General features: G+C 38.9%; 1 protein-coding gene across 1 annotated transcript; it reads right to left on the bottom strand.

The window, feature by feature from the left end:
• LOC109093474 (cingulin-like protein 1) lies at window positions 1-26,625 on the bottom strand. Its single transcript, XM_042728256.1, has 19 exons — window positions 26,473-26,625; window positions 22,452-24,101; window positions 22,260-22,354; window positions 20,424-20,529; window positions 19,944-20,045; window positions 19,494-19,642; window positions 18,841-18,982; window positions 18,033-18,245; window positions 8,979-9,185; window positions 8,574-8,678; window positions 7,811-7,963; window positions 7,412-7,582; window positions 5,063-5,221; window positions 4,861-4,950; window positions 2,017-2,100; window positions 1,742-1,866; window positions 1,546-1,654; window positions 1,216-1,379; window positions 1-627 (listed from the first exon to the last, which is right to left on the bottom strand). The coding sequence occupies exons 2-19, from the start codon at window positions 24,048-24,050 to the stop codon at window positions 471-473; spliced, it is 3,930 nt and encodes a 1,309-aa protein (XP_042584190.1). The 5' UTR covers window positions 24,051-24,101; window positions 26,473-26,625; the 3' UTR covers window positions 1-470.
• Between the last annotated feature and the right edge of the window lie 808 nt (window positions 26,626-27,433).

The following is a 27,433-nucleotide window of genomic DNA, read 5'->3' as shown; positions in this document are numbered from 1 at the left end:
TGTTTGTTGTTGTATGTTGTCATATAAAAAATGTCCCTCATACATGCTTCCCTTAATATGTATTGTCTCAATTGTCTTCAGATCTGTCAGTCCTTCACATTCCGGACAGCTAAATATCAAATCGAGTTTTTGCATTATTCAAAGGTTTTTTATGTCAGTGGTTTTAGTGGAAATGCACAATTAAAATATTTAACAGTAAAGAAAGAAGAACAGAAAGAAAAAGAAAATGCAGATAAACAAGTGTATTTTGCGCAGATATACAGTGCTATACAGTATCATTAGGGTTGAACGCATAAAAGATTACTTGTACAAAAATATAGCAATATAGCAAAAATAGCAAAAATATATAATTGAGAAAAAAAGGCATTGGGATTGGGCTCATTGTTATATGAAATTGTGGCAAAGAGTTCATAACTGAGAGCACAAATGTATCTTTCTTTATAACTCCTTTCCAATTTCCAGTAGCGTTTTCACAGAGAGAATTTGGAGATGATGGCATCCTGACTGCTGGAGCGTTTGTAGCCGGATGAAGAACTGAAGTAGGTCTCGCCATCAGTGCTGATATCATCATCATCATCGTCGTCATCATCATTGGCATTCAGGACTGGTGCCGAGTTGTTCTTGCGCTTGTGGATTAACAACAAAATGCCCATTTTTAGTTAGACTCAGGAATACAAGTATCATTTTTTATTTTAAACAAGCCTGTCCATTATGTAAATGTGTAAAATAAGTTCAAGAGTGGATTTTCAATTAGTAATAGTATACACTACTGGTCAAAAGCAGCATAAATAACGTATCACTGAATGCATGTACATGTATTAACAACTTTGATTTAAATAATTATTAGTCGTTTAAAAATGTAAATGCTTTAGTCTGACTGAAATTGTACCAGTTTGAATTCTGTGAAGTCTGACTAACAGACCTAGATACAGTAATACAACAGTAGCTCAAATTCGTCAAGCATATATACATGCTAATCAGACTACAATTGGCTTCTGAATTATGAAAGGTGATGTGCAACGTGCATTTAATCCTTAAAATATTAAATGACACATTGTGTCATGTTTACTTGGACAGAGAGATGAACAGTGTAGCTCGATTTGAACTGCACATACTGTGAGACATCATTCCATGTGGTAATGAAATATTTTAGCTGACATCACGGTGCTCCGAGTTGAACCCGGATCAGCAGTAATGTATTTATCTCAGGGTTACCTCATCTCACCACGCAGTGCTTTGAGCTGACTCTGGAGTTGTTCATTGGCCTCCTGCTGCTCCTCCAGGTCTCTCTGCAGTTTCTTCTTGTTGTGTTCCAGTCGGTCGATCTCCTCCTCCGCCTCATCCATCTGCCTCTTCAGAGCCTTCAGACGCAGGTTCAGCTACACACACACACACACACACAGCATCACATCAGATAAGAACAATACAGACTACACATTCATCACAACTCAACATTCTTGCACGGTATTGCAACATACCTAAAAGGACCCATTAAATATTCTTTCCAAATTTGAGTTTTCTTCTCAGAGGAGGATGTTTACTGACCTGATCTTTCTGATCCTGCAGTGAATGATGCTCTTCATCCACTTGCATCATCATTTCCTTCACTTTGCGCTCTAGTCGACGATTCGCCAGCTGCAGGTTACCTCGTTCCCTGTTAAATATTTAATTAAGTTACTTTTTTTGTTTTTACTTAATATCAGACATCAGACACACTAAATGCATTAGGTTTCTCATTTACTGCTCCTCTGCTTCCAGTCTTTCCTCTAGTTCCTGGATGCGGTTCTCCAGCTGGGCCACCAATCCCTCTTTACTAGGCTTGTGAGATCGCTCCAGATTCGTAATCCTGCTCTTCAGATCCTTATTTTGAAACAGAAAAGGAAAAGGAATGTATAATGATATATAAAAGGAAGTTAACAGGTGAAGAGGTTTGCTAGTTTGAGAGGTCAGGAGCTATAGGAGCAGAGGATGGTTGGTTTAAGGCATCGATCGGAGTCAGACACATTTGTTTTTTACCTGTCTCTCCAGGGAGATCTTGTCACACTCCACATCCTGTCTGCTGGCTCTTTCCTGCATCAGCTCATTCCTCATATGCTCCAACTGTCACACAAACATTAGTGGCAAACCTCACCAACAATACCAAAACACTCCTTCCCAACTAAAAACATGCCAGTATATGAAGACCTCTTGGTCTTGTCTGCGATTTACATTACCCTTCACACCATTGCTAAATGGAGCCCTAAAAGGTCATAATATCATTCATTTGATGATCATTTTTAATATTTTTTAAACTTTCAAAAAATAAAAAAATGGTGATAAACTACTGTTCATAGGTTTAGGAGAACTTTTTCTTTATATTTCTATTTTCTGTTTTACTATCAACTGCATTTCTTAGATCAAAAATACTGTATAATAATATTTTACAATAATACTTTTTCTTACCGTTTTCTATTTTATTGTTTTTAAATGTAATTTAATCCTCAAATGGAGGCCTTTAATCCAGTCTTCAGTGTCACATGATCCTTAAAAAAAATCATTCTAATGCAGATGTTGTGCTCAATAAACAATTCTTCTACTCATCATCATCAGCATTACAATTATTATTATTGTTATGTTAAAAGCAGCTCCTTAATATTTTTGGTGGAAAGTGTGATACACTTTCCTCAGGATTCTTTGATTAATAAATTCAAAAGAACATTTATTTTAAATAAAAAATAAATGTCTTTAATGTCACTTTTGGATAATTTAATGAATCCTTGCTGAATAAAAGAATTAATTTCTTTTAAAAAATAAAACCTTGGTCTAGTACAGTAGTGTGTGTAGTTTTACAGATCTAAGGCATTGAGTTGAATAGCTGATTTTTTTTAGTTGAATAGCTCTTTTTTTTCATTAGCCAAATTAATTCACATTTCTTCTATTATTCTATTATTAGTTCACATTTCTCTATAATTTCTCCAAAACATTTAGATAGAACCTGCCTGTAATTATCTGAACCAAAATATTTCTCATGGACATCAGTCACTCAAAGCATGAAATCCATAAAAGATGTTGAAAATGTAGAGAGAACTTGCCTTAAGACAGTGGCAGTGAAGACAGATATGGAATAAGGGATAGAAATTGAAAAGAAGAAATAGCGATCGATAGAGAGAAGATGGCTCTTTTTGTCTGCTGCCAGGCGCTAAGAGTGGATGATATTTTATGCCAATTAGCGTGTGACAGCGGGGCTCAGGGATGAGGGATGGGCCGCGTGTGCCGCTCTCCCCTGCAGGGCGCTGCGTCAGCAGAGCAGAAAACACACTGAAACTAATCAAAGCACGAGAGCGATACAGACACGGAGAGAAAGAGAGAGCCAGAGAGCATGGGAGCAAAGAGCGGGAGATTACTCTCATTTAGACAGCCGCTCGTGCACCTGCTGCCATGGACGCAGGTGTGCCCATCCTGACACCACCCCCCACTTCTGTAACCCACCCCGTCTCCACAGAGCCCTCTACTGTTTCCACACAAACTCACCTCGGCCTTATAGCTTAACACTATTGTGTCATTATATTCGCCTCGTTTCTCTATTTCCAGACAATTAAAAAAAGCTCACGCGCTCCACTCCTTCATAATCTATTAATCACATCTTCAGCCCTGATCTAGATTTGTCACTTTTTAAAAGGTCTAAATGTGTTGCGACAGGTGCAATCGGACCAATGCGCAGATTAGCTTTTGCAAACAATAAACGAGGGGGAAAAATTTGGGCTACTTTTGAAGAAAGTTTCAAAAGGTCCAAGTTCAAGAAGTCATAGGTCCAACCAAATGATGCATGATCCTAAAATTGCTTGCTTCAGAAAATAAACTGCACATATAAGTTGGTCTTGGTTCCATAAAAGGCAAAGATCCAACACTTCAAGTCTGAGATTGTAGAAACCAGACATTGTTTCTCAGAAAACATGTATCATCTGTGCCTGAGATTGCAACATGTTTCCTTTACTGGGATTATCGTTCAGGAAGGAAGAATTCTCTCCGGCCTCTATCTTCAAACCTCTGCTTGGGCGATTCTGGATGTTTTGCTAAAATGCTTTAGAATAAGCTTTGCCACTGGCCGGCTTGAGATGTTTGGCCGCTTGCATATTTTGGCCGAAGTGGAGCTTTAGAGAAAGCTCTTAATTGATGGCTGAAATTCGGACAGGCACTCTTTCACCAAGAGGAAGGCTGCCAAAGAGAACGATTACGCAAGCTCCTCTTACAATGCACTCCCTCTCACACTCCATCTTTCTCTTGCTCTGGTGTGAATTAACTCTGAATCTCGAGTGCAACTTTAAAAAGAAGAACCCAACAGCGGATCAAGCATTCAACTTCAATTCCGTCACTTGTATTTCACCAGGAATGAAAAAGTGTGTGTGGCTTGTAACAATATACTCATGGAGAAAGACATCGTAAAAATAATACATTTTGAGCGGCTCAGATAAGATTTGAAAATTGTGCATGTCTTCAGTTCATGTTTATGTAAAAAAAAAAAAAACTATAAAAAAAAACAAAGACTACAATACAGACACCAGTCAAATCAAAAGAGCTTACAATTAAATGTTTTACATTAGTTTGTATGAATTTTCTTATAAACTAATATTTTAACCATTGAAATGGGCAAGTTGGGTGAGATAATGAGGAAAAGGTACATATACATGAAAACTTCTTCAATACTATTTAAAATGCATCCCAGGAAGCACCTCTTGAAGAGAGACATCTGGGATATGCCCTGTCTAAAAAATCTACAATTTAAAATAGAATTATTCAGTGCAAAATTCCCATATATGTTAATGATTTAACTATTGATTATGGTAAAAATCAATAACAAAATGTGTGTCAAGAGGATCTCACTTGTTCTCTTCCTCGGTCTATTCTCTCCAACAGCAAGTCTCCGTTCTGTCTCTCCTCCTCCAGCTCCATCTGCACCGCAGACAGACGGTCCTGTTGCCAGATGAAAGCACTTTGTACATTAGAACAAATTTACAACATAGTCAACAGTTCAAGAAACATTTGATGACGGTAAAAAGAAGACATGTCTCTATTAGTGCTGCACCTCCAAGAGTTTGACTTGTCTGGTTTTGTCGTTTGAATGGGCTTTGGTCTCGGTCTCGACCTCTAGTTCAAAAACCTTCTGCTCCAGGTCCTTCACTCTCTGCAGCGCTTCATCTCTGTCTTTCTGACACTGCCGCAGATCCTCCTGCACACGAGCCAGCTGAAACACACAAACACAGTCACATTTTAGTCAGAGAACACTTTTACATCCAGACGGATGGCTGGGAACAGGCTTAAGATAAAATATTTTTCACATTTTCAGCACTGATTTTAGGAGAAATTTTTGATTTGGTAAAAATAGGTAAAACAGATCAGACAGTATTATACTCTTATTGGTATCTAAAAGCATAATTAAGTTAACCAATAAACACAGAAGTGGTGAAAAGATTTATATTCAAAAGATTGTTTTTTTTTAAAGATTTTTAAAAGCAGTCTCTAATACTCACCAAGGCAGCATTTATTTGATTAAAAAATACATTTGTGAAATGTGATTACAATTTAAAGTAACTATTTTCTATATGGGTATATTTTAAAATGTAATTTATTGCTATGATGGTAAAGCTGAATTTTCATATACTCACTCCAAACTTTTGAACTTTATATATCCTGCAACCCTACAGAGGACAAGCAGTGTGATATATGAATATTTTCATAATGTTATATATGATTTAATACATCTGCAATTGATTTGTGTCCTTTAAACATCATTACCATTTAATTTGTACCATGATATTCATGCTGTGCTACATGTGAAATTAATCTCTCTCCTGAACATGATTTGTGCATTGCTGTCCTGTTCCTGCAGTTACATTTTCTGCCACAAGATGCTGCCTTTGTCAAGAGTGAACTCCTAAACACATGTGAAATATGCACTTCAACATGAAACAAATGATTTTGAGATGTACATGTAATTTTAAAAAAAGAAGCTGGGTAGTAAATATTCAGTAAAGCAGAATAAAATGTGTTAATGTGTGTTCTGCATATAAGAAGCATACAGCTTTAATGGGTGTGATCTGGTTTTATAGCAGAGAGCAGCAGAGGTGTATCGCTCAAAGAGGAAACAGCTGTGTGACTGAGGTCATGATCTGTATGAGGAGAGTGTATCAGAGAGGAGAACATGTGTAAGATGGAATTCTGGGAGGATGAGGAGTCAGTAGGTCATCGCTCAGATCCAACACTCCCCACAGGAACACAGCATCCTTCTCTTCCTTCACACACAGCTGTGCAGCAGAGGACATCTCACTGTTGCATCTCTTCTTTTTATGGTTTGTTATTCTTTTAATTTTTCTTCCTGACACTCTGTTCCATTCTCCGCTCATGAACAGATATTTCACAGGCAGCAGTGCAGAATTACAGTCAGTCAGTGAGCCAGATTACACTCTTGTTCTCAGCTCATAAAGTGTTAATGAGATTGGGGGATGGGTCCTGTCCCCACTGTTCCACAGGACCTCATTCACAGGGCTGACCAATAATGCCTGATTCCCATAACAAACAATAACATTCTTCAAATGCCAGTGCTGACAGGGTTAAAGCACATAACAGCAGAGGTGAAAGGTTAGTCCCACTTGGGGTTGTTGAGTATATAAACTGAAGGGTTGGATTGGGAGTGCGAATAAGAGCTGAAGTGATTGAAAAATCTGATCTGCCAAAAGAATGTCGGCCGATGATTAATGGTGGCGAGGAACATTCCAGAGGTTTATTTAAAACTGAAATCGCTGATATGGTGATCTCCACAGAGTTATGCAAATTATGTTTAACATGGCATTTGGCGGAGTTTACATTGAAATATATCTCTAGCCAACTGTTATGCTTCTTCAGAAACATGCAGTACATCTTTTTATGAAATGCAAGGGTCACTTTGGCTAGATACACTTCCCATATTTACATGACTTTTTTGTGCTGTTGGATAAATAAAGAGACAACTCTGAGTATAAGGGCTTAAACACTGACAGGCTTCTCTGTGTTTCACTTTCAAATGATTACCTCAGATGATCCTACCAATGAAATGAGATTTTCCTATCTGTATTCAAGTCAAACAAACTGCATAATGGAACTTTTTTGGACAGTTACAATGGTAATACCACAGTTTTGGACATATTTAAGAGTTTTAGCCAATCAGAATTTACCCGACTTTTAAGAGTGCATGCATTTAAAGCGGCAGACAAAATAACTACAGCGTGTGCTTTATTAAGCAATTTTAATATTTTGTTTATTAAGTAGCTGCAGCTCAGACCAGCTGGTTCTTGGTCTATTTCAGGATTTAGAAATGATTTTTGTTTTGTTTTCAGGCTTGGCTTCAGGTTGGCGATTTTCTTAAATTTTGTTGATATAATGGCTCTCCTCCACCCACCTCCTCCTGAAGGGTCTTGGCGGTAAGACGTGACTTCTCCAGCTCCAGACCTCCCTCTCTCAGCTGTTTCTGCAGCTCTGCCATTTCCCTCCGGTTCTTCTCCTTGTACATGTCTATCTGCTCCTGCAGCTCCTGAGTTGAGCTCTGAGACGCCTCCACTATCTCATACATCTACACAGACAGAAAGAGATATTGAAAAACCAGTAGGACAGAGGAAAAATAAACATGCCAATTCTTCAGACATTTATCAGCTTCAGCCCAGGTTTCTGTGACACAAATCACGCTAGTTAACCAGCTCAGGATGTGCTCCTCAGTGAATTCAAAAGCGTGTACTGAAAGCAACTTACTAATGAGCTTGTTAAGACCTTTAGATGATTAAAAAAAGGACATTATTCTGACCTCCCGTTGCAGCTTCTCCACAGTCCGGTCCAGCAGCCTCCTCTCATCTTCAATCTCATTCTTGGTGTTTTTAAACTGTTCTTTCTGACTCCTCTCATCCTTTAGTCGCTCCTGCAGCTCATGGTGCTCTTGGGTCATTTTGGTCAAGTTTCTCTATGGATGGGAAAGTATCATTTAACACAGTAAAACTGACATCCTTTAGGCCAATTATTAAAATAGCAAAGCTTCTTTGAATGATAGATTTAAGACATGCAACCTAAATGAAACATCATATACATATCTGAATCTGTAAAAAAAAAAAAAAAAAAAAGACATCATTATTCAGGAATTTGACTTTTTAATTTAGACTTCTACACTAATGTTCAAAAGTTAGGGTAAGAAAAGATTTTTTGAAAGAAATAAATACTTTTATTCTTCAAGGATACATTAAAGTGACAGTAAAGACTTTTATATTGTTATGAAAATATAATTTTATTTCAAATAAATGCTGTTCTTTTCAACTTTCTATTCATCTAATAATACTTAAAAATGATAGTGGTTTCCACAAAAATATTAAGCAGCAGAACTGTTTTCAACATCAATAACACTGAGAAATGTTTCTGGAGCATTAGAATATTAGAACGATTTCAGAAAGATCATGTGAAACAGAGACCCCAAACTTTTGAACGGGAGTGTACAAAACAAGCAACATATCAATAACTCAACCAAACATGATTTTTTGCTATCTTAGCTACAGCTCAAACTTGGGTTTCCCGGGTCTCACCTGCACATCCTCTAGGCGAGTACCAAGAGCCCGGTTTGCACGGGTCATTTCCTCTTCCTGTTCCCTGACCTCAGCAAGAGACTCCTCCAACTGCCTTTTCTCTTTCTAGTCACAAATAAACACATTACAGACGTTTTACATCTCAGTGTCTGCATTTCTAGACACAGATTAAGCCATTGCCCAGAGTTAATGGGGATTCAGAGCTGATGGACCTCAAGACAGAACAATCTTAATCTTCGTCTGGGGAAACTGCCTCATGTTGAGGTAATCATTAGAATGTAATATAAAACTAAGTGGAAGAAAATCTCAGCACACGAGAAGTTCATATGACGTCTGCCTTGGGGTTGTGAGTATAAATGTAAGTGTGTTTGTTTTTCACACAATCAAAGAGAGGGCTGAAGGTACCTCCAGACGGACAGCTCGCTCCCCGAGCCTGCTCTCCTGCAGCTTGGCTTCATCAATGATGCGGTTGAGTTTGGCAACTTCATTCTCCAGCTCCTGTGCCCTCTTGCGCAGTCTCTCCAGCTCCTGAGAGAGACGGCCTGCCTGGCCCTCGGATGCCTTTCGTGCCGCCTCCACTTCCTCCTTTTGCTTACTGGCTGTAACATTGTTCTAGAGAGAGAGGACAAAACAGAAAAACAATGTTACATAAAATTACAGTTATCTTGAAAACCCACATAACTTCAGGCTCCAAAATGAACACCAAATTCAGGCAAAACACTGGATCCCACTGAATTGTAAGAACAACAGACCTAATTGTCAAGATAATGTCATTTAAGTTTATTTAGATTCTGGGGTCATTCAAATTTTTGTAAAGTTTTTGAGTAAAGTCTCTTATTCTCACCCAGGCTGCATTTATTTGATCAAAAATACAGAAAAACAGTAATACTGTGAAACATAATTACAATTTTAAATAACCTTTCCAATATTAATTTTAATTTATCTCTGTAATTGCAAAGCTGAGTTTTCAGCAGCCATTACTTCAGTTTGCAGTGTCACATGATGCTTCAGAATACGGATTTGGTGCTCAAGAAACATTTCCTATTATTATCAGCTTGAAATTAAAACATTTGTGCTGGTTCATATTCAGGGTCTATTTTTTCTTGATTCTTTGATAATTAGAATATTCAAAATAACAGAATATATTGCCAAACTCAATCGCAGCAGCTGAGTCCTTAGCCATCTTCATGAATCGGCTAAAACACATCTCTTCCATCTTTATTTGACCCTCTAATTCTAGGACTCTCTATTCTAATTCTGTTCTTAAAAAAACTAAATTGCCCCTTTTAGACTTGCACTCTATTCATTTACTAACTACTTGTTTTCTTTAAAAAAAAACAATTAACACTAGCTTCTCTATTCTTTTTATTCTTTTTGTATTCTATTTGTTTTCTTTTTATTTATTATACAATTAACAAAAAGCAAAAAAAAAGGGCCTCAAACTAGCTTCCTCTATTCTTTTTCTATTCTATCTGTTTTCTTTTTATTTATTACATAGTTTAAAAAACGCTTGCTATGTGTACTGCGTTAGGCTAACTGAGACTTATAGCAATTGCGTATCATTGCTCTTTTGTTGATTTTGATTGCTTCTATTGTCCTCATTTGTAAGTCGCTTTGGATAAAAGCATTTGCTTAATGACTAAATGTAAATGTAATATTTGAAACAGAAGTAGAAAAAAAAAAACCATAAAAAAAATCATGTTTCAGCCAGAGACAGAATCTGGCCCATCTCATATAAAATGCAAGCAACACCTACAATATTTTTTATACTGTATATGTGTTTCGTAATATGTAAGAAAACGCATTAAATAACCCAACTACCATGGGGCAAACATACTTATGTAACAAAATAATGCAAAATACAGCTTCGTTAGACATATTTATATGTTGTCAGTTTACATATTAGTAAATTTTTGAGTTGTAGAAGCTGGTTTAAAGTTAAAATTTAGACTGTAGTGCTGCAGTTGAAATACTCATCAATGAACTCCTACAACAATGCGTCTAATGGAAAAGTGAGTGTGGGACCACAGGCCTCTGACCTTTGACACCCCCTTAAATGATGTGGGCCGATATAAATGCAGTGAATCAGAGGCAACCGAGGTGAGGTTAAACTGAACGTCCCTGTACGATTTACTAGCGCCGTCCATTTAGAGTTAGCTAAGCATGTCTCCTTCAGTTTCTCAATGACTCAACCCGACACATTATACAGTTTCCTGATTCCTTAAGCCTTTTGACGAGTTACGGCTTCAGCAGCCGTCTCAGAACGTGAGCAAATTCCTTAATTAGGCTGTGCTCTGTTGGTGGCTGCCTTTTTGTCTGGTTTGGGCTTTCGCTCAGCCAGTATTAGAGCGCTCCTCGTTCTTCTTCGCCAAGTTTTATGAATAAGCGAGACTGTCCTGTAGAGCTTCTGTACATGTAAAATACATTGTGTCATTCCATTCTGCTATGGACAAGGACACCTAAAACAACACGTACAGAACTCCTTGTGGGGTTTTCACCTAACAAACCGAGACAGCTGTCATGCACCGAAGGACTCTTTATCCAGTTGATGACAGCTCAAAGATTACACACAACACGGATGGCCCCAGAACCGGATGAGCAGGTAGATTGTTTGCTATGCATGAGGGAATGCTGCCTAACTGGTTTAACCATTCACTGTGAGCAACTGTGGACAAAGACAATGCTCAAATTATAGCTAAGCAAAAAGCTACTACTGAGCAAAATTTGTTCTGTCTGATAAATGCTAGCTGTAGTCGACATTGTATTTTCTACAAATTCTAAAGTGCTTTTTTAAAATTCAGAAAAGTAAATGCCTTAATATGCCGTTTCTGAAATACCTGTGCCCTAATGGAGTGGAACTACAATTGCAAACCCTGTGTTTAACGAACAATGTGTGTGTGTGAGTGTGTGTGTGTGTGTGTTAATGTAAAGTCATTTCAAGCCTAACACAGCAGTGACCCATTAGCAGACTGGGGTGGATTTATGTCAGTTCTGCTTAGAGTTCAAAGTCCTGAAGCCCCTCTTTGAATCTCTCTCTCTCTCTGCTGCCCTGACTGGTCAGTAATACCTTACTCATTAACCACAACACCACCCAAAACAAACCCAAACATCTGTTACGCCACACCACCACCCCTAAACTACAGCCGTGCCTCGCTAATATGTACCTAGCAAAAGACGACATACTCTACGCTTGCAAAACTGCAGAAGATAACAAAGGTTGACAAAGTTTAGTGAGGAATGACCTTTTAAAATTGTAAATATCACTGCTTTTGTCTTCAGAAAAGCTGCGGCATCACATGACGCCGCTTATCATGATGTCTGTGTCCTTCAGAGAAGGTTACCACGGTTTAATTGTTGCAATATCCTTTTCCCTTTACTTGGAGTGAGGCGTTTCACCGCTGATAAACTACAGGACATAGGGATGGTGCTGAGAAACTGTTACACCGGGGAATCTGATGAAACTCTTGTTTGTATTTAAGGAACATTCACACATTCTTTTTCCCTCTGTGCCCCAGTTCCCGCAGTCAGGTCTTTGAAGAACAGAAAGGGCCAAGCGGAGCAATGTTTCTGTGCTTCTTTTCTTGACAGAGGCATTACAAAGACTCAGAGAGATTTGAGAAAGCAGTGTGCTCTGAATGGTGCTCTAGCCTGCCCTGGGCTGTTTATGTGTAGTTGGGCATTAACCAACATTGTGAGAGTGTTCAAAAAGCTCAAGAATAACAATGGCAGGAGAATCACAATCAGTTCATGAACTCCTAACAAGGACTCAGAGCGTCATCATGCTTTGCGCTGCGAAATCTTTAAAGCACTGTTTATTGCTTAAACCTTTAGAGAAACTAATAAACCTGCCTAAAGCCATCCCAAATTCACCATGATTTTCTCCTTCACATGCATCACAGTTTTTCCAAAGAGCTAAACCTCTCTAATCCATTCAAAAATCATTCAGGTTTGCATGTCCAATTTTTAATCTGAGGGGGTACAACATAATCTTAAAGCCATCCAGAAAGCCATACAAAATTTAATCACAGGATCATCGTCACACCATTTACGTACATACTGCTCTGCAGGCAATGCCATTTCTCTTACACTAACATTTCATTTAATTACATATACTGTAATTCTAAAGATAAAATAGATAAATGCATATACATAAAAATTATAAAAAAAACAATAATATTATAATTATTCCAGATATATATTATAATATTATACCAGAGACAACTGAGATAAGTTTTTTCCCCAATAAAACACATAATGACCTTCAAAAATGCATCACGTATCAAAATCATTACAACAAACCATAACTGTGTACAAGGTTTCATTGTCTTGTACCCACACAGATGCACTGATACATAACTTGTGCCTCAGCATGTTTAAGCAGTGATTTCATCCACATTATATTCAGAATGTGCAAAATTACAGGAAATCCTGCTTTCCTCGCATCCAAAATTCAGCTCTGTTTTTACCTCAGTGAAAACAACCAAGCTTGTGTTTTCACCGCGAGAGCCAAGACCAATTAGTCATCTATTCCTATGGTCAACTTTTCAATGTGACCTCTGTTTACATGCCAGGCGCTTTTCTCAATAAAAGCTTGTGACTCGACAGAAAGATAAGAGTACACAACCATAGAAACATAAGCGACAGGTCATCCAAGGTACTTGAAACTTTATCAGCAGAGCACAAAGTGTTCAGCCTTTGAATACCACAGTAACACCAAAGACTCCAGCTTCACTCCAGCTCCAAACAACACCGGGTCTGTTTCTGCATCCTGGTGGTATATGTTACAATAGCTTTACTCCTAAACAAAGGGCACATAGACACAAATGTGCCGAAGCAGGACGAAATACTAAGAACGGGCAAGAAGTGCTCAAGGTGGAAATGAAAAAGCACTGCTTGAAAAGCACTGGCTTCTTTCCAGCTGCATAAGACTGCTCCTCGTTCAGAGAGGGAGAGAAGAAAAGATTTTCTTTGATTGAGGAAGGTATTGTTGATGGCTTGTAGGGTTTAAAGTGCATACAGATTTCAAATGCAGAGATGTCAAAAAGAGCAAATGAAATCTTGTGCAAGTCTTCCCCAAATGTTTGACCAAGCAATTGTAGAGCCGTACCCTGTTCACAAAGTTTAAAACCATTGTTTTGGTGAAACGATTATGTGGCAAGTTGGTGGCCCGGGAGGCATTAGGAAATATTACACTACACACGGGATCACATGCATTTCTGGTGATCAGATCCCAAAACCTTTTGGGATTTGTTTACACTCACCCATGTCTAGATATGCCTACTTCTCTACTGCCAAAACTACCCACAAAACCCACAAAAAGATGAGTTGTTGTATTCATAAATAGTTGGAAACAGTGACGCGGCCACATAACAATGCAACATGGCAGATGTGGCATATCCAGATAATATCCAGGGCTTCAGTTGTTTTCCTTTAGTTTCTATGTACTTTTCATAATGTTTTCATGTTTTAACGTTCATTTGCTTTATTGTAAGCTACCATAAGTTTGGGGTCAGTAGATTTTTTAAGCAATTATTACTTTTAGCAAAGATGCATTGAAATGATCAGATGACAGTAAATAAATGTATAATATTACGCATGATTAAACTATTTTGAATGGAATAATGCAGCATTGCCATTTAAGGAACAAGTTACATTTTAAAATATTCCATTGAAACCAGTTATTTTAATAATATATAGTTTTGCTGTGTTTTATATAGATAAATGCAACCTTGGGGAGCATAAGAGACTTTTTTCAAAAACATTAAAAAAAATCTTACTGACTCCAAACCTTTGTACTGTTTTGTAAATAAATAAAACAACTCCTTCACCTTGTAACTATGACTCTGGAACAGAAATGAGAAGAAGGTTGGGCAAATAACTTTCCCAGCCACCTCCTTAATAAAAGCCCAATTCAAAACACCTGTTATAAACACTTTAGACATACAGATGGTGTCATGAGACTGGGTGTGATTGTAACTTAAAGCGACTCATCGCTTATTTTCTATACACAAAGACACATGCCACTACCATAACAGATATAACTGCCATCATGTTCCACTCTCTCCCATCTTTAAAACCACTGCCAAGAAGTTTGGACTCAATTGGAGCCGGGGCTAAATCCTTAGCTTTGTGCTTCTGTGTTTGATCTCAAAGGCAGGAGCTCAGAGGGTCGGACCCCCTCTGCTGAGCTCATGGTGGGAGGGTTTGTAGGGTTCCAGGACGCTACACTTCATGTGACAGCAGGGGACTTTGGCTCTGCGGGACAGTGAGAACAATGGCAGAGGAATCCAGGCCAGTGCTGGAGTGAGTTCAGCCTGTAGTAAGGACCCTGCCATGGCCTACTTACACGCAAAGTGTGCGTCGCGCATGAGGGCCGCTGTTTATATGTAGACTATGAACTGTCACAGTAATTGCTTACAATCATTGTCTCTGTCCATCAAGACACTGTAAAGGTGCCAAATGTGCTTGTTGTTGTTAGGCTGAAGGGTGAGATGTAGATGCACAATCTCATTGAAGCTCTTTGCTTTCATATGGCTTTTCTTCACTGATTTTGTTCTTTTTTTTTCAGTGTTGCACATCCCTCTGTCCCTCTATCTCCTCCTACACTTCCCCTCTTCCCACTCAGGCATCCAACTGAATCACCACAGAGCAAGCCAGAACAGTTTGCTATCATCACCTGAGGAAACACACCACGTCCTGTGAGACCGTCAGCTCCCCAAACAGCCCCAAGGATGCAGTAAGCGCTCGCTATCTACCACAGCTCACAAAACAAACAAATACAGCACAGCAACGCCGCTGCACTCAAATACACCAGAGGCTACACATCCTGATACCAGCAACCGATGCAAGATCTGTTCTGGATTTTCAGTAGTGCTTGACTCTAATTGAGTTGCTCATATGAGGGACTTTAGGATAGACCAGAGACAACCGAGATATTTTTTTTTACATTTACCTTCATAACTTACACTACACTACACTTTTAAAAAAAAATCAGCAAGAACAGATTAAATTGATCAAAACTGACAGTAAAAGTTTTTTGTATATAATTTTAGAAGATCTCAACTTTAACTAAATTGTGTTCTTTTGAACTTTAAATTAATCAAATAATCCTGAAAAAAAAAATGTATCACTGATACAAAACTATTAAGCAGCACAATGGTTTCATGGTTTCAACACTGATAATAATAAAAAATGTTTCTTGAGCACCAAAATGTTTTTTAAAGGATTATGAGACACTGAAGGCTGGAGTAATATATACTGAAAATACAGCTTTGCCATCACAGGAATAAATGACATGTAAAAATATATATATATATATATATATATATATATATATATATATATATATATATATATATATATATATTAATTATATTAATTTGTTATAATATTACACAATATTACATTTTTACTGTATTTTGATCAAATACAGGTTTGATGGGCATAAGAAACTTATTTCAAGAAGAAATTATTAACTTACTGTAATATTAACCCACTCCATCTCAAAAGATATGATATAATCAAATTGCTTTAATTTTACTTAATAGGTTTTGTTTCTGGTAGAAATTCAGCAGTCAGGAATAATATGCAATTATGCATAGGATTGTTTATTTTTTAATTCAGTCAATGCAAATTTTTATTTAATAACTAGCAATACAATTGCTAATGAAAAGATTTTATATCTATAATTCATGGGAACTTTTAATTAAAGACCTAGAAATATAATACACGTTTATTGACAATAAATCAGTTATAAATGATTAATAAACATTTATCACAATCATTTTAAAAACAAAAACTCTTATCCATTCACAATCCCATTATAGAGTATAAAACTAATATGGCACAGAGGGAAAACTTTTGAATCCACCAAGTTGACATTTTGACAACTGGAATGGTTTTAAAATGGAAATAACTGGCTGATATAACAGTCCATAACTAATCTTAGTCATAATGGTAAGGGTCTGGTTTTTGAAAAAGAATCCAGTTAGGAATAAGAAAACAGGGAGTGAATCCCTTCACAAGGATGCCTAACCGTTGAGAATCAGGAATCTCTTGCTGAGAGGGGGACACTGTGACCCCCCACTTCCCTTTCTGTTCCCCCTCCTGCTATTAGGGCAGAGCAATACCTTTATATTCGGCCATACAAACGGACAGAAACAAACACTGAGTTATACTGACCACTTACAATTTCTACATTGCTGGTAACAAAAGCCTTGTAGAAATATCCACATAAGGTGCACTGAGAAACCTGAGACCAGTAGTCTAAACTAATGCAAACGTTGGAGAATACCTCATGGGAAAAAAAACAAAGGCAAACAAATCAAACTAACCTTTTTGTACAGACCTCCCCTCATTGTGTCATCTGTAAGACCCCTTGTCTGCACAGTGACCCACTTATTGGCCATGTGCAATTCCCCCAGCTATTTGCATATGAAACAAACCCATCATTCATTTTCAAAGAAAGAGAGAGAAAGACCAGCTAACCACCCCATCAGAGCCTCATTAGATTAGTGACGGCCTGCCACTGCAATTAAGCAGCGCTAAACTCCATTTAGTGCTTCACCCTTCAGTGTTCCTCCACATGGGGCCTTCCTATCAACACTAACACCATAAAGAGGAGGCGCACTGTAATACTCCTTGAGCCTGATGGCTCGGCTGCCCGCTAAGACATCCAGAACGCCAATGTCCATAATCTGTCCCTTTGTCCACTTCTCAAAGATGCAAGGACAAAACCATCCACTATTCTCCCAGAATCCGTTAGTGCAGTTATTTTTGAAAATAAGCTCTGCCCCAGGTTTACTGTGGCACCTGACCAAGATTAAGCGCTTTGTCTGTTTATGCTTTTAAAATACATCTAAACTGAGACAACAATGGCCTCCTCCGGACAGGAAGTTCCTTTGTTGCAGCAAGGAAGTTAGCTAAGAAGCAGGCTAAAGCAGTTCCAGCCACCTGTGGACACCTATCTGTCCTCAAACTACCTCTTTCACTCCTTCTCTTCCTGTTTGTTCTATTCTGTAACTCGCTACGTCTTTAATCCTGCTCTTACTGTATGTGTCTCTTCAGAATTTGGGGATTTTGTCATCGGCTTTCCCCTCATCTGAACAAAATAATCAAGGTCAACTGGTGGAAGTTGCTAGGAACTCAATTCTTATGAAAACTGATGACAAGGCTAAAGGTGAAAGTGTTTTTAATATTCTAACAATATTTATGTTGAACTGATGAATCATTTGACAAATAGTACATGTGGGTGTCTTAACATCTATGCTTGCAAGATAAATCTGCATAAAAATACTTCAAACTTCATATTTCCTTTGCCACATGGCACTTTTAGTGAGGACAGGAAATGATGGGGAGATAGAGAGGGAATATGATCAGGAAATGTTTACATGGTTTATAACATCATGCAAAGCTCTGCTGTGTTTTAGTTAAAAACATAAAAAGGCAGATCTAGATCACCTGTTTTGCTTCCTCCACAGACATTTGCAGCTTACGGATCTCCTTTTCATACTGCTCCCTAAGTTTATCCACCTCCTGATCGTGAGTTGCCACCTCCTCTTTCAGAGCTCCTTTGAGAGCGGTCAGCTCCCTCTCACGCCTCCTCAGCAGCTCCTCCTGCTCCTCTTTGGCTTGAAGCAGCTCCTGGAGGTCTAGCTTCAGTTGCATGAAGTCCTAGAGAGGACAGTACAATGTTAGAGGTTCTGCCTTCAGTTTCAAGTCTTAATTATCTTGAATATGCAAAGCTGGATCTGTTATGCTACAGATTACTGAAGAGTAAAATTTGAATGGGAAACATACGGCTTTCCATTAAATTTTATGTGCTTCAACAGAAGTCACACTATTGATCAAAAGTTTGGGATCAGTATGATTTTCTGTTATGCTTTCCAGTGGTGCATTTATTAAATACAGTGAAAAACATCAATGTTATAAAATAGTAGTACAATTTAAAATACTGGTTTTCTATTTAAATATATTTTATTCCTGTGACGGCAAAATTACTTTTCCACAGTCGTCACTCTAGTCTGTCAAATGATTCTTCAGAAATCATTATAATTTCAAGAAACATTTATCGATGTTCAAATGAGTTACGCTGCTTAATATTTTTGTGGAAACTGTAACACATTTTTAAGGATTCTCTCATGAATAGAAAATTCAAAAGAACAGCAATAATTTTAACTATTAATCTTCTGTAATATTATAAATGTCTTTTTTGTCACTTTTGTTTAATTTAATATCTGCTTGCTGATTAAAAGTATTAATGCTGTACCTCCATCATGGCCTCTTTGTCTGTGCTGTCTGTTTGAGATTGTTTGGCTCCATCCAGCTCATCGTGCATCTCTGAGAGCTGGTCCTGCAGGTCTCGGATCTCAGTCTGGTACTGCTCTTTCTCCATTTTCACCTGGTAGAGTCTGATACACACACAGAAATACACTCAGAATACCTGCATTCTGAACTGAAACAAGAGCCAACGCAGACAGGCCTGGTAATCTGCTGAGCTCATGTCTATATAAACCCCTGCCAATTCCAACCATGCTGTCACAGAGGATAATTTACACTTTATTTTGACAACCTTAGAGCCGGGATGGAGAAATCCCAGAAACTTGCATATCTGAGGGTAGTGTAGATTTTCAAAGCGTAAGAAGGATTCACATCAAGGCCAACACCTGTAAGTTTTCCTTTTGCTCCAAAGTTCACAGTGAACACACAGACCGCTCATAGGCACAAGCAGGGCCAGGCAGACATTAACCAGCAACTTCTGCTTTGAATTTGGGGTCAAATTCTGCAGAATGGATTTAAATATAATAAAAAATGTGCAGGCTAGAAGTTTAACATATGGGATTTTAACTGAATTTGTCTGTACTATTTTTAGTGAGTTTTCTACATATTTATTGTGGGTCTTTCCACAGGACAGTATCTTACTCCTCCACTGTAGTGCGCAGGTCAGCCTCTGTTTTACTAAGCTTGTCCCGCAGTCTGCTGCACTCGGCTTGACTCTGGTCCAGCTCTCTCCTCAAGTCTTTCATTCCTGCTCCCGCCTTCAGCTGAGTCTCACTCAGATCACTGCGCTTCTGCAGGAAGAGACATAAGAAGAAATGACAGTAAGGACATGAAATGACGGTAACCTTACTGAACCTTAAAAATCATTGACTGTTTGAGACACTGGGCATATTTTTTTGGATTTAAGGCCCAGTCTTTATAATAAGCCAGTAATTGGTTAATTTGATTATTGATCTTAAGGGGTGATAGGAGTGGGATTTTCCATCAACACGGAAAACAGACAGAGCAGGGGTCCAAGGTACAGTTGATGAGTTAAAGCTGCAGAGGTGTTAGTGGAGAGAGAGAGAGAGAGAGAGAGGGTTTCACCGTTACCTTGCTTTCATCCTCAAGCCGTTTCTTAAGATCAGCGATTTCTTTTTCCAGTTCTGCTTTCTGCTCCTGAAGGGCTCTAGCCTGGGCTGCAAGGTCTGGAGACTGAAAGAGGAAGGTTCATAAGCAACAGAGCTCTTTTTAACACTATATGATAGTGATTCAATACAGATTCACATACAAGCTGAATAAAAACAGCAGGTTCTAAAGAAAAATCTCTGTTCTAATCATAAATATTTCAAAAGATGGGGATTTATAATGCTCATTTTTTATAAATTAACAAATGATGTAAAAAAGACTAGGTTCTTGTCTGAATTTGCTTGAATATGTTTAAACATTAACCATGACTATGCTGTTTGCGGAGTAAATAACCTCAGTCAGCCTTTATACTTTCTCCAAGAGATAGACTAAGTCTCTCTTATAAGAGGCTCACAGTCTTAGCTGTTTGTTGAGCCCAATTACAATGCCACAACAACAGCTCACTTTGTTGTCGCCTTGCACGTTCCCAGCGGCCCGTGACTTCAAGGTCTGGATTTTTTCAAACACCAGGTTGACCTTCCTCTTGGTGGTGTCATCATTATCATTACTCCTGCAAAACATGACACAAGTGCTCATAAATCATTCAGATGGTTTGAGAGTCCTTTTCTCTTAGACAAAGTGTGTGCTGATAGTGTGTGTGTGTGTGTGTGTGTGTGACTGGATCAGAGTATAATCCCTGATATTTCTGGGAAAATCAGCCTGGCTCTTTGCCTGCGTGGAGAGTACAGAGTACTCAAGCTTTGATGTGTCACCCCATGACCTGCCAACCCTAATTACTGCCTTCTTTTAACAAGTCACAAGTCTGGGAATGTGTGTCTGAGCAGGGACGCGGACGCCCGCATGTTCCCAGGGCACTCGAGTGATGCATCGGGGAAAAGCAAAGAACATTGGGTTACTGCCATGCATATACAGACTAAAGCGTATCATTAGATTTCACAAAGAAAGAGGAGAAATCAACAGACCAGCACCGCCTCTCCTTCAAACCAACACACACCTCACACAGAGCGGACTGTCATTAACGGTTTCATGACGTAAGCTGCTGTCGCCAACAGACATGTCATGTCACAACACCGCTGACAATGTAGTTTTGCTCCATTAGAACTTCCACAACCCTGGTGCATCTACGGCACGTGCCTCTGAATGGTAACTAACCACTAGCTCAGTGTGTAGGGCTGGTTAATAAAGGTTGCCATTGACCAGAAGATATCTGATCCTACATCTGCAAGGCTTCAGAGGGTTCACAGACACTGGTGTATAATCCGCTCTGCTTACCTCCCTCCATGCAGCAAATAAGGAATGCAGAGAGGGCGGAACTTTTGACATCAAGAATATGGAGTTCAGGGAGGGCACGGGTTCAGCTATTCGCTAGAGCGGGTTGGGCCGTTGGCACTACAGCATGTGTTTGAAGCTGTGCAGTGATCATGCAGGATTAGATGAGAGCAGGAAACAGTGCTGTTTTGGGTGGAAATTTAGTCTGAGCAAAGTAAGGCAAAGAATGTTTGGAACATCTAACAAGCAGCTTTTATGAAATTACTTGCTATTTTGATGTAAAATGTTAGAGGAGGAACATTAAGAACTTGTTTTTTTCCTTGAAAGGGTGAGACAGAGGTGTGGGAGTGCAAGTTGTGAGTGGATGATTCTACTGTACACAAATCAATGTAGGGGAGGTAAAATTCTTGTAGTGTTATCATTATGTGTCAGACTATGTGGAAACTACCTTAAATTCCAAGAAAAATCTAACTTCTCAGAAAAAGAGTGAACGCTATTGAGTAAGAAACAACCATACAGCAATAAGAACACAATTAAGACTGTCTTAATTTGTCAAAACCTTTAGTGTGCCAGATTAAAGTCAAGTGGTGAAACCAACACGTAGCAGAAAAAAAAACAGTAAAGGAAATGAAATCTTATAGAGGAGCCATGCAGACCTTCATGACTGTTTGCTAAGGCCAATAATAATAGGATAAATAAATAAAATGTCAATACTCCAATAATATGACAACACTCCAAATAACCTCATAAAAACCTAAAAAACCCTCAATAATAAAATGTTTTTAAAAGTTATTATAAATATGCATGCATTAAATCGAAACATCTTTAGAAAATGGTATTCATATATTATATTTTAGATTTTTAGAAGGGTTTTCCCCTCTTTATCATGGATTCTCATTTGACAGTGACCAATTAATAAACATTTTAAGTTACTGCTTTTGTTTAAAAAAAAAAACTATTTTGAATTTGTTGATATTATGTTTAAAAAAATGATCTGAAAAGTGCACCCACCCATCTTTGAGGTAACTGAACAATATCTGCTTGGCAGTCTCTTCATTTGTTTGTTGTGAAAGCTCTTCTTGACCTTTCAGAAGATCAGGTGTCACCTGGGCAAATAATGCATACATGCATAAAACAAATTACTGGTCATCCCATAATGGTGGGAATATATTAGAATAGCAAAGAGGAAGACCTCTTTCTTACCTGAGCATCCACTTCAGTGCTTGATGTTTTATCATTGACAACGGGACGAGAAATTGATCCCATTTTCACACTTGACAGGTACTTCATACCCTGTGATGGTTTGGCCTCTTCATTTTTATTCTCTATAGGTGCTACAGAGGGGCGACTCTGGGGATTCTTGTACCCTAAAATAGCAGCTGAAGAGTTGGAGACTGTGCCCTGAGGAGAGCCTGGAGCACTTTTAACTTGTGTTGTGCTTCTTAGGTTTATCCTGGGTCCGACAGTGGAAGTTGGCGACATGGGGGAGGTCTTCACTCCAGCGGCCTTCTGCAGGAGCAGTGACGGGCGAAGGAGATGCTCTGTAGACCTGCCTCGATTCCGACTGACTTCATCCAAGTAGTCAGAGTCACCCCCAAGACCGAATGGCAAGGCGCTATCAACACTACGGGAACGCTTGCGGTCTTCCAGGTTAAGTCGATTCCTCCGCCCTGACCGACCCCTGCGTTGTTGAGTCTCTTTAATGTCAAACTTCTTGATGAGCTCATCCACACCTGGAATTGAACCAGTATCAATGTCACGCCCTGTGCCAGGCAGGAATGGGATGTAGCGTCGGTTCTCATGGCGGTTGATAGTCTCTGCATAAAGCTGGTCCAACTGGTCTTCCTTGGTTGGTGTGGTGGAGCCCAGAGTGGAGTTTCGGGAGGAGGAAGTCTGCAGCACTGGGCCACTGGAGTCAACGCGGCGCAAGGGCAACACGTCTGGTTCACGGCGACTTCGTTCCAAACTGGAGTTTGTGCTACTTACAGAGCTGGAAGGTCTAGAAGAGGCCTTGGTTTGGTCATTGGGGTTGTTGGCTATTGTAGATGGCTGAGGAACTGGAAGGCGTTGTGAAGGCTGAGACGGAGTCTGGTAAGGCACTGGAGTCTTAAATGGTGGCTTAACCTGAGGTTGTGTTTGAACAGGGGGTCTGACCCGAGGCTGTGACAGAACGTGGTCTTTGGCTGGACTGGTTTGAGGTTGGACATTGAACGGAAGTGTCTGGGGACGAACCTGAGGTTGGGCGCGTCCCCTGTCATCTGGTAAAGATGCTTCTGGAACATTGCTGGAGGATCTGGCTTGGCTTACAAATGGGGAGTTGGCTCTGGGCAGGGATCCTGGGTAGGTATTTCGATTCTCAACTGAAGGCAGACTTTGAAAGCTATCGAGAGTATTGCTCTCAGGATCATATGGCTTGAGAATCTCTGGATGCTTTTGGAAGTTTAACAGACTGGACTGCTTTTTAGGATCGGAAGTCCCATTGTGAGGACCTCCATGGAGCTTTGGAGACATAAAATCCATATATGGGCCTTCAGAAAGATTCTTCCGGCTTCCTTTGAAATCATATTCATCATAATTGGGCAGGCTTTCAGAATCCATATATCCATTATTGTTTTGTGGAACTGCATAGGGGTTCGGACCTCTGTCTTGGTTATTGAGGACCACATAGGGATGTCCATCTATTCCTTGAACTCTGATACTGAGGCCATAAGTACCATTGGTCTGGCCTCTCGAGCAGGAAGGCTGCGTATAGCCTTGTGATAGTCCAGTGTTTGGCATCCCGCTAACTCTATAAGACTCCATCAGGAACACTGAGAGAAACAACCAAATCCCTCTCTGTGGAGCAGCTCACCTCTGCAAACAAAGCCATAATCTCATTATTACACAAGTAGTCTGGGATGCTTAGCCTATCTTTGCAATTCTACAAGACCACAATGAGACTGTCTGACAGCATTTGTCTATGCCATAATAGTTTATCTTTTTAAGACTTAAAATAAGATAATTGTGCAAAATTTAGGAAGCAAGGCATTTTAGACCCCAAACCAAAGTCAAAGTAAGGATTTTAGCATGATTCTCCATCCCAAAAAAAGGTTGTTTGGACAAAACAGTACTCTGAAAAGCCTTTCATTGCTGAGTGTTTGGAATTTATTCTGAGACAAACATTGACACAGGCACATGCCACATTCTTTGTAGTTATTCCAAGGAACTTGAGTTAGATGACAACTTAAAATATCTGATGCCATTTTAACCAGTGCAATAATGACCGATAACTTCATAAGAGCATGGCAAGCATGCAAAAATTAAGTAACTGCAAGTTAAGTAACTTTCAGCCCGGTTTCAGACTTTATAATCTCAATCACACTGACATTGCTGACTAAACCTAACAGAAAGCGCTATGTAGATTACATCTCAACAAAAACAAACAATGGCAAAAAAAAAAGAAAAAGTAAATGATGTCACTGTACAGTATGGGGGCTGCATTAGAAAGATAAGCGAGGAAAAAAAACAGAGGAAGTCAGATTTAGCATTCGATTGTCTTGAAACAGCTGGTGACTAAATTGTCTGTCAAGACCTCATGTCTTTTATGGAAATAAACTAAAGTATAGCAGTGAAGACGTTTTCATATCATTTGTTTCTATGAGTACAACTTCTTCAAAATACTGCAAATTTTGACTCCAAATAACCAAAAATACCCAGTTGCACTCATACTATGTTTGACAGTGCCATCACGTCCAAAGAATTTCAGTGACATACGCAATGAGGAACAGTATTGTGCCTCAGGAATGGCAAAACACAAAGCTGCAAAACTATCACCCCACTACAGGCATCACACCAGGCAACAGGCTATTATCAGTTTCTTCTGGACCCCACTGATAACATCCTTTCACCTCAAAGCCAACAAAAGATTGCATGAGTCATATTGATGTCTTTGTTGCAACAGCAAATGGTATGACCAAAGCATGAAGTGTATTACGATGCATGCAACCTGTGAGATCCCTGAGGGCTTGACAATGAAGAAAACAAAGACGGCATTGGTTCATTTTCAATGGGCAAGTAAAGAATCCGTTCAATGAAGAATGAAGGTGACACTAGACACTACAGGTTGAAAGCATAAGATTTGAAGACCTAAAGTCTTGAGGATAAAAAAAATACTACAAAAACACTAAACAAACAAGCCAAAAAGGAAAGTTCTTCTCATCGTCCGACACACTCAAGAGAGCAGAAGAGACTCAAACTTTCCAGCTCCATAGAGGGGGATGAGAAAGAACAATAAGGGCAAGTTAAAAAGCGGCAAGCCCCCTTATCCACAAGGAACAGAGCTCTGCTGCAGAAAAAAGGATATGACACAATAGCCTCTTTCAGCTCCTGTATCACATGTACTATGTGCAGAGGGACTCAATGGTGTTAATGTAGCTCCTTTCCTCTCATTGTGCCCACTGGAAATGTGTAGCTCTGACAGGGAAGCTAACTCAGGCTGGGCCAACTCTTGCAACCAGGCCTCCACCTGCATTCCTGTTTTTCTGATGAAACTGTCTTACGTTTAACTCTCGCTACAAACTCCTAAACTTTGGCCCTGATCTAGACTAAAAACATGGAGCAGCAACAAAAAAAATGTTCAATAATAAGGTTTATGGATAATCATTCTTTAGATGACAGAGCAAACACCATAACTCTGTCAGGAGAGATAGCAGGAATCCTGAGCCATCTAACAATGAACTTTACTTTGCATTTACTTACATCAGGCAGACTGCATCAATACTGTTTGACCAGATTAATTTCATGTTTTTAATGCAAGTGAATTAATTTACATTTTGGTTTACACTACACTGCAAACCTAATCATATTGAATAATGCAACTATTTATTTTTGAGGCTGCATGTCTATGCATCTAAAACATGCATATGGGTGAGCCAAAAGATGTATTTATTTATTTCATTATTTTTTGTTGAATTGCTTTCTCTGCATACTCATTAATATTTTCCGTCATTAATACCAAACAATCATCCTAACAGATGCTCCAAGCACTGCAGTTGCAGTTTAATAATATAGCTTGGATTACAATACAAGAACATTACCTGTTTGGCTGCTCATTTAAGTTTATAAACTTTAATTTCAACGTTTTAATACACTTTATTTCACCTGCTACCATGTTGCCCAAATTCCTCTAGAACGACAGAGATTCGCACACTTATAAATAAAAACAAAACCCAAAATCAGCACTTACCGCTGTCTGTAGTTTATCCCCAAAAATAAGCGTTTATTTGCTGATCAAGCTCTGTAAACAGCTGTGACACAAAGAGAAAGCTCCATCTCCTCTCAGTTGGTCAAAGTCACTTGTTGCACGTCTTGTTTTCAGACTAGTTTTACTTCACGCACTCGGGTTATTGAAGAGCGCAGAGCCCCGCCCACACCCATCACTCACTCACTCCACCCCGCGCCGCGCCGCGCCGCAGCCTGATCCACGATCAGCTGATCTGCTCCACAGCACTCTGACGATCAGAGCGCATTTCGCTTTTCACCTGATCTCAAGACACCATGCGCAGCGCAGAAACCGGGTGTAGGCCATCCGAGCCCTTGTGCTGCCAGTATCGGTGAAATCAAGGCTTTTCATGTGATAATAAATTATTATAACAGGATAGAGGAAGTATATGGGCCATTTTCAAGATGATAACAAACATGCCCCTTGATTTTTCAGTAGCCTATTGAAAAAACCCTCAATACATTTAGTAACCTAATATTGTATTAAATATCATGAAACGAATAACTCAAAAACATTTAATTCGTGCTAAAATCCTTTTCCCCCCTTCTTTTTCTTTTTTCATAACTTTTTGTTATGTCAGGGACAATGTTCGGAAGGATATAAAGTGTCACATGATCCTTACGATATCATTCTAATACACTGATTTATTATTAGAATTATCAATGTTGGCAACAGTTGTGCTGCCAAATATTTTTTTGGAAACTGCGATACTTTTTTCAGGATTCTTTGATGAATAAAAAGTTATAAAGAACAGCGTTTATTCAAAATATAAATCTTTGCTATCACTTCTTAACAATTTAACACATCCTTGCTGAATTAATTTCTTTCAGAAAAAGAAAGAATAAAAATTTACTGACCCCAAACGTTTGAACTGTAGTGTATACTGTTAGAAAATATTATATATATTTAATATATATATATAAAT

The sequence above is a fragment of the Cyprinus carpio genome, chromosome B7, assembly GCF_018340385.1.
Source record: "Cyprinus carpio isolate SPL01 chromosome B7, ASM1834038v1, whole genome shotgun sequence".
NCBI classification, from domain to species: Eukaryota; Metazoa; Chordata; class Actinopteri; order Cypriniformes; family Cyprinidae; genus Cyprinus; species Cyprinus carpio.
The sequence above is the reverse complement of the archived record's forward strand: the minus strand, read 5'-3'. Positions and strand labels throughout refer to the sequence as shown.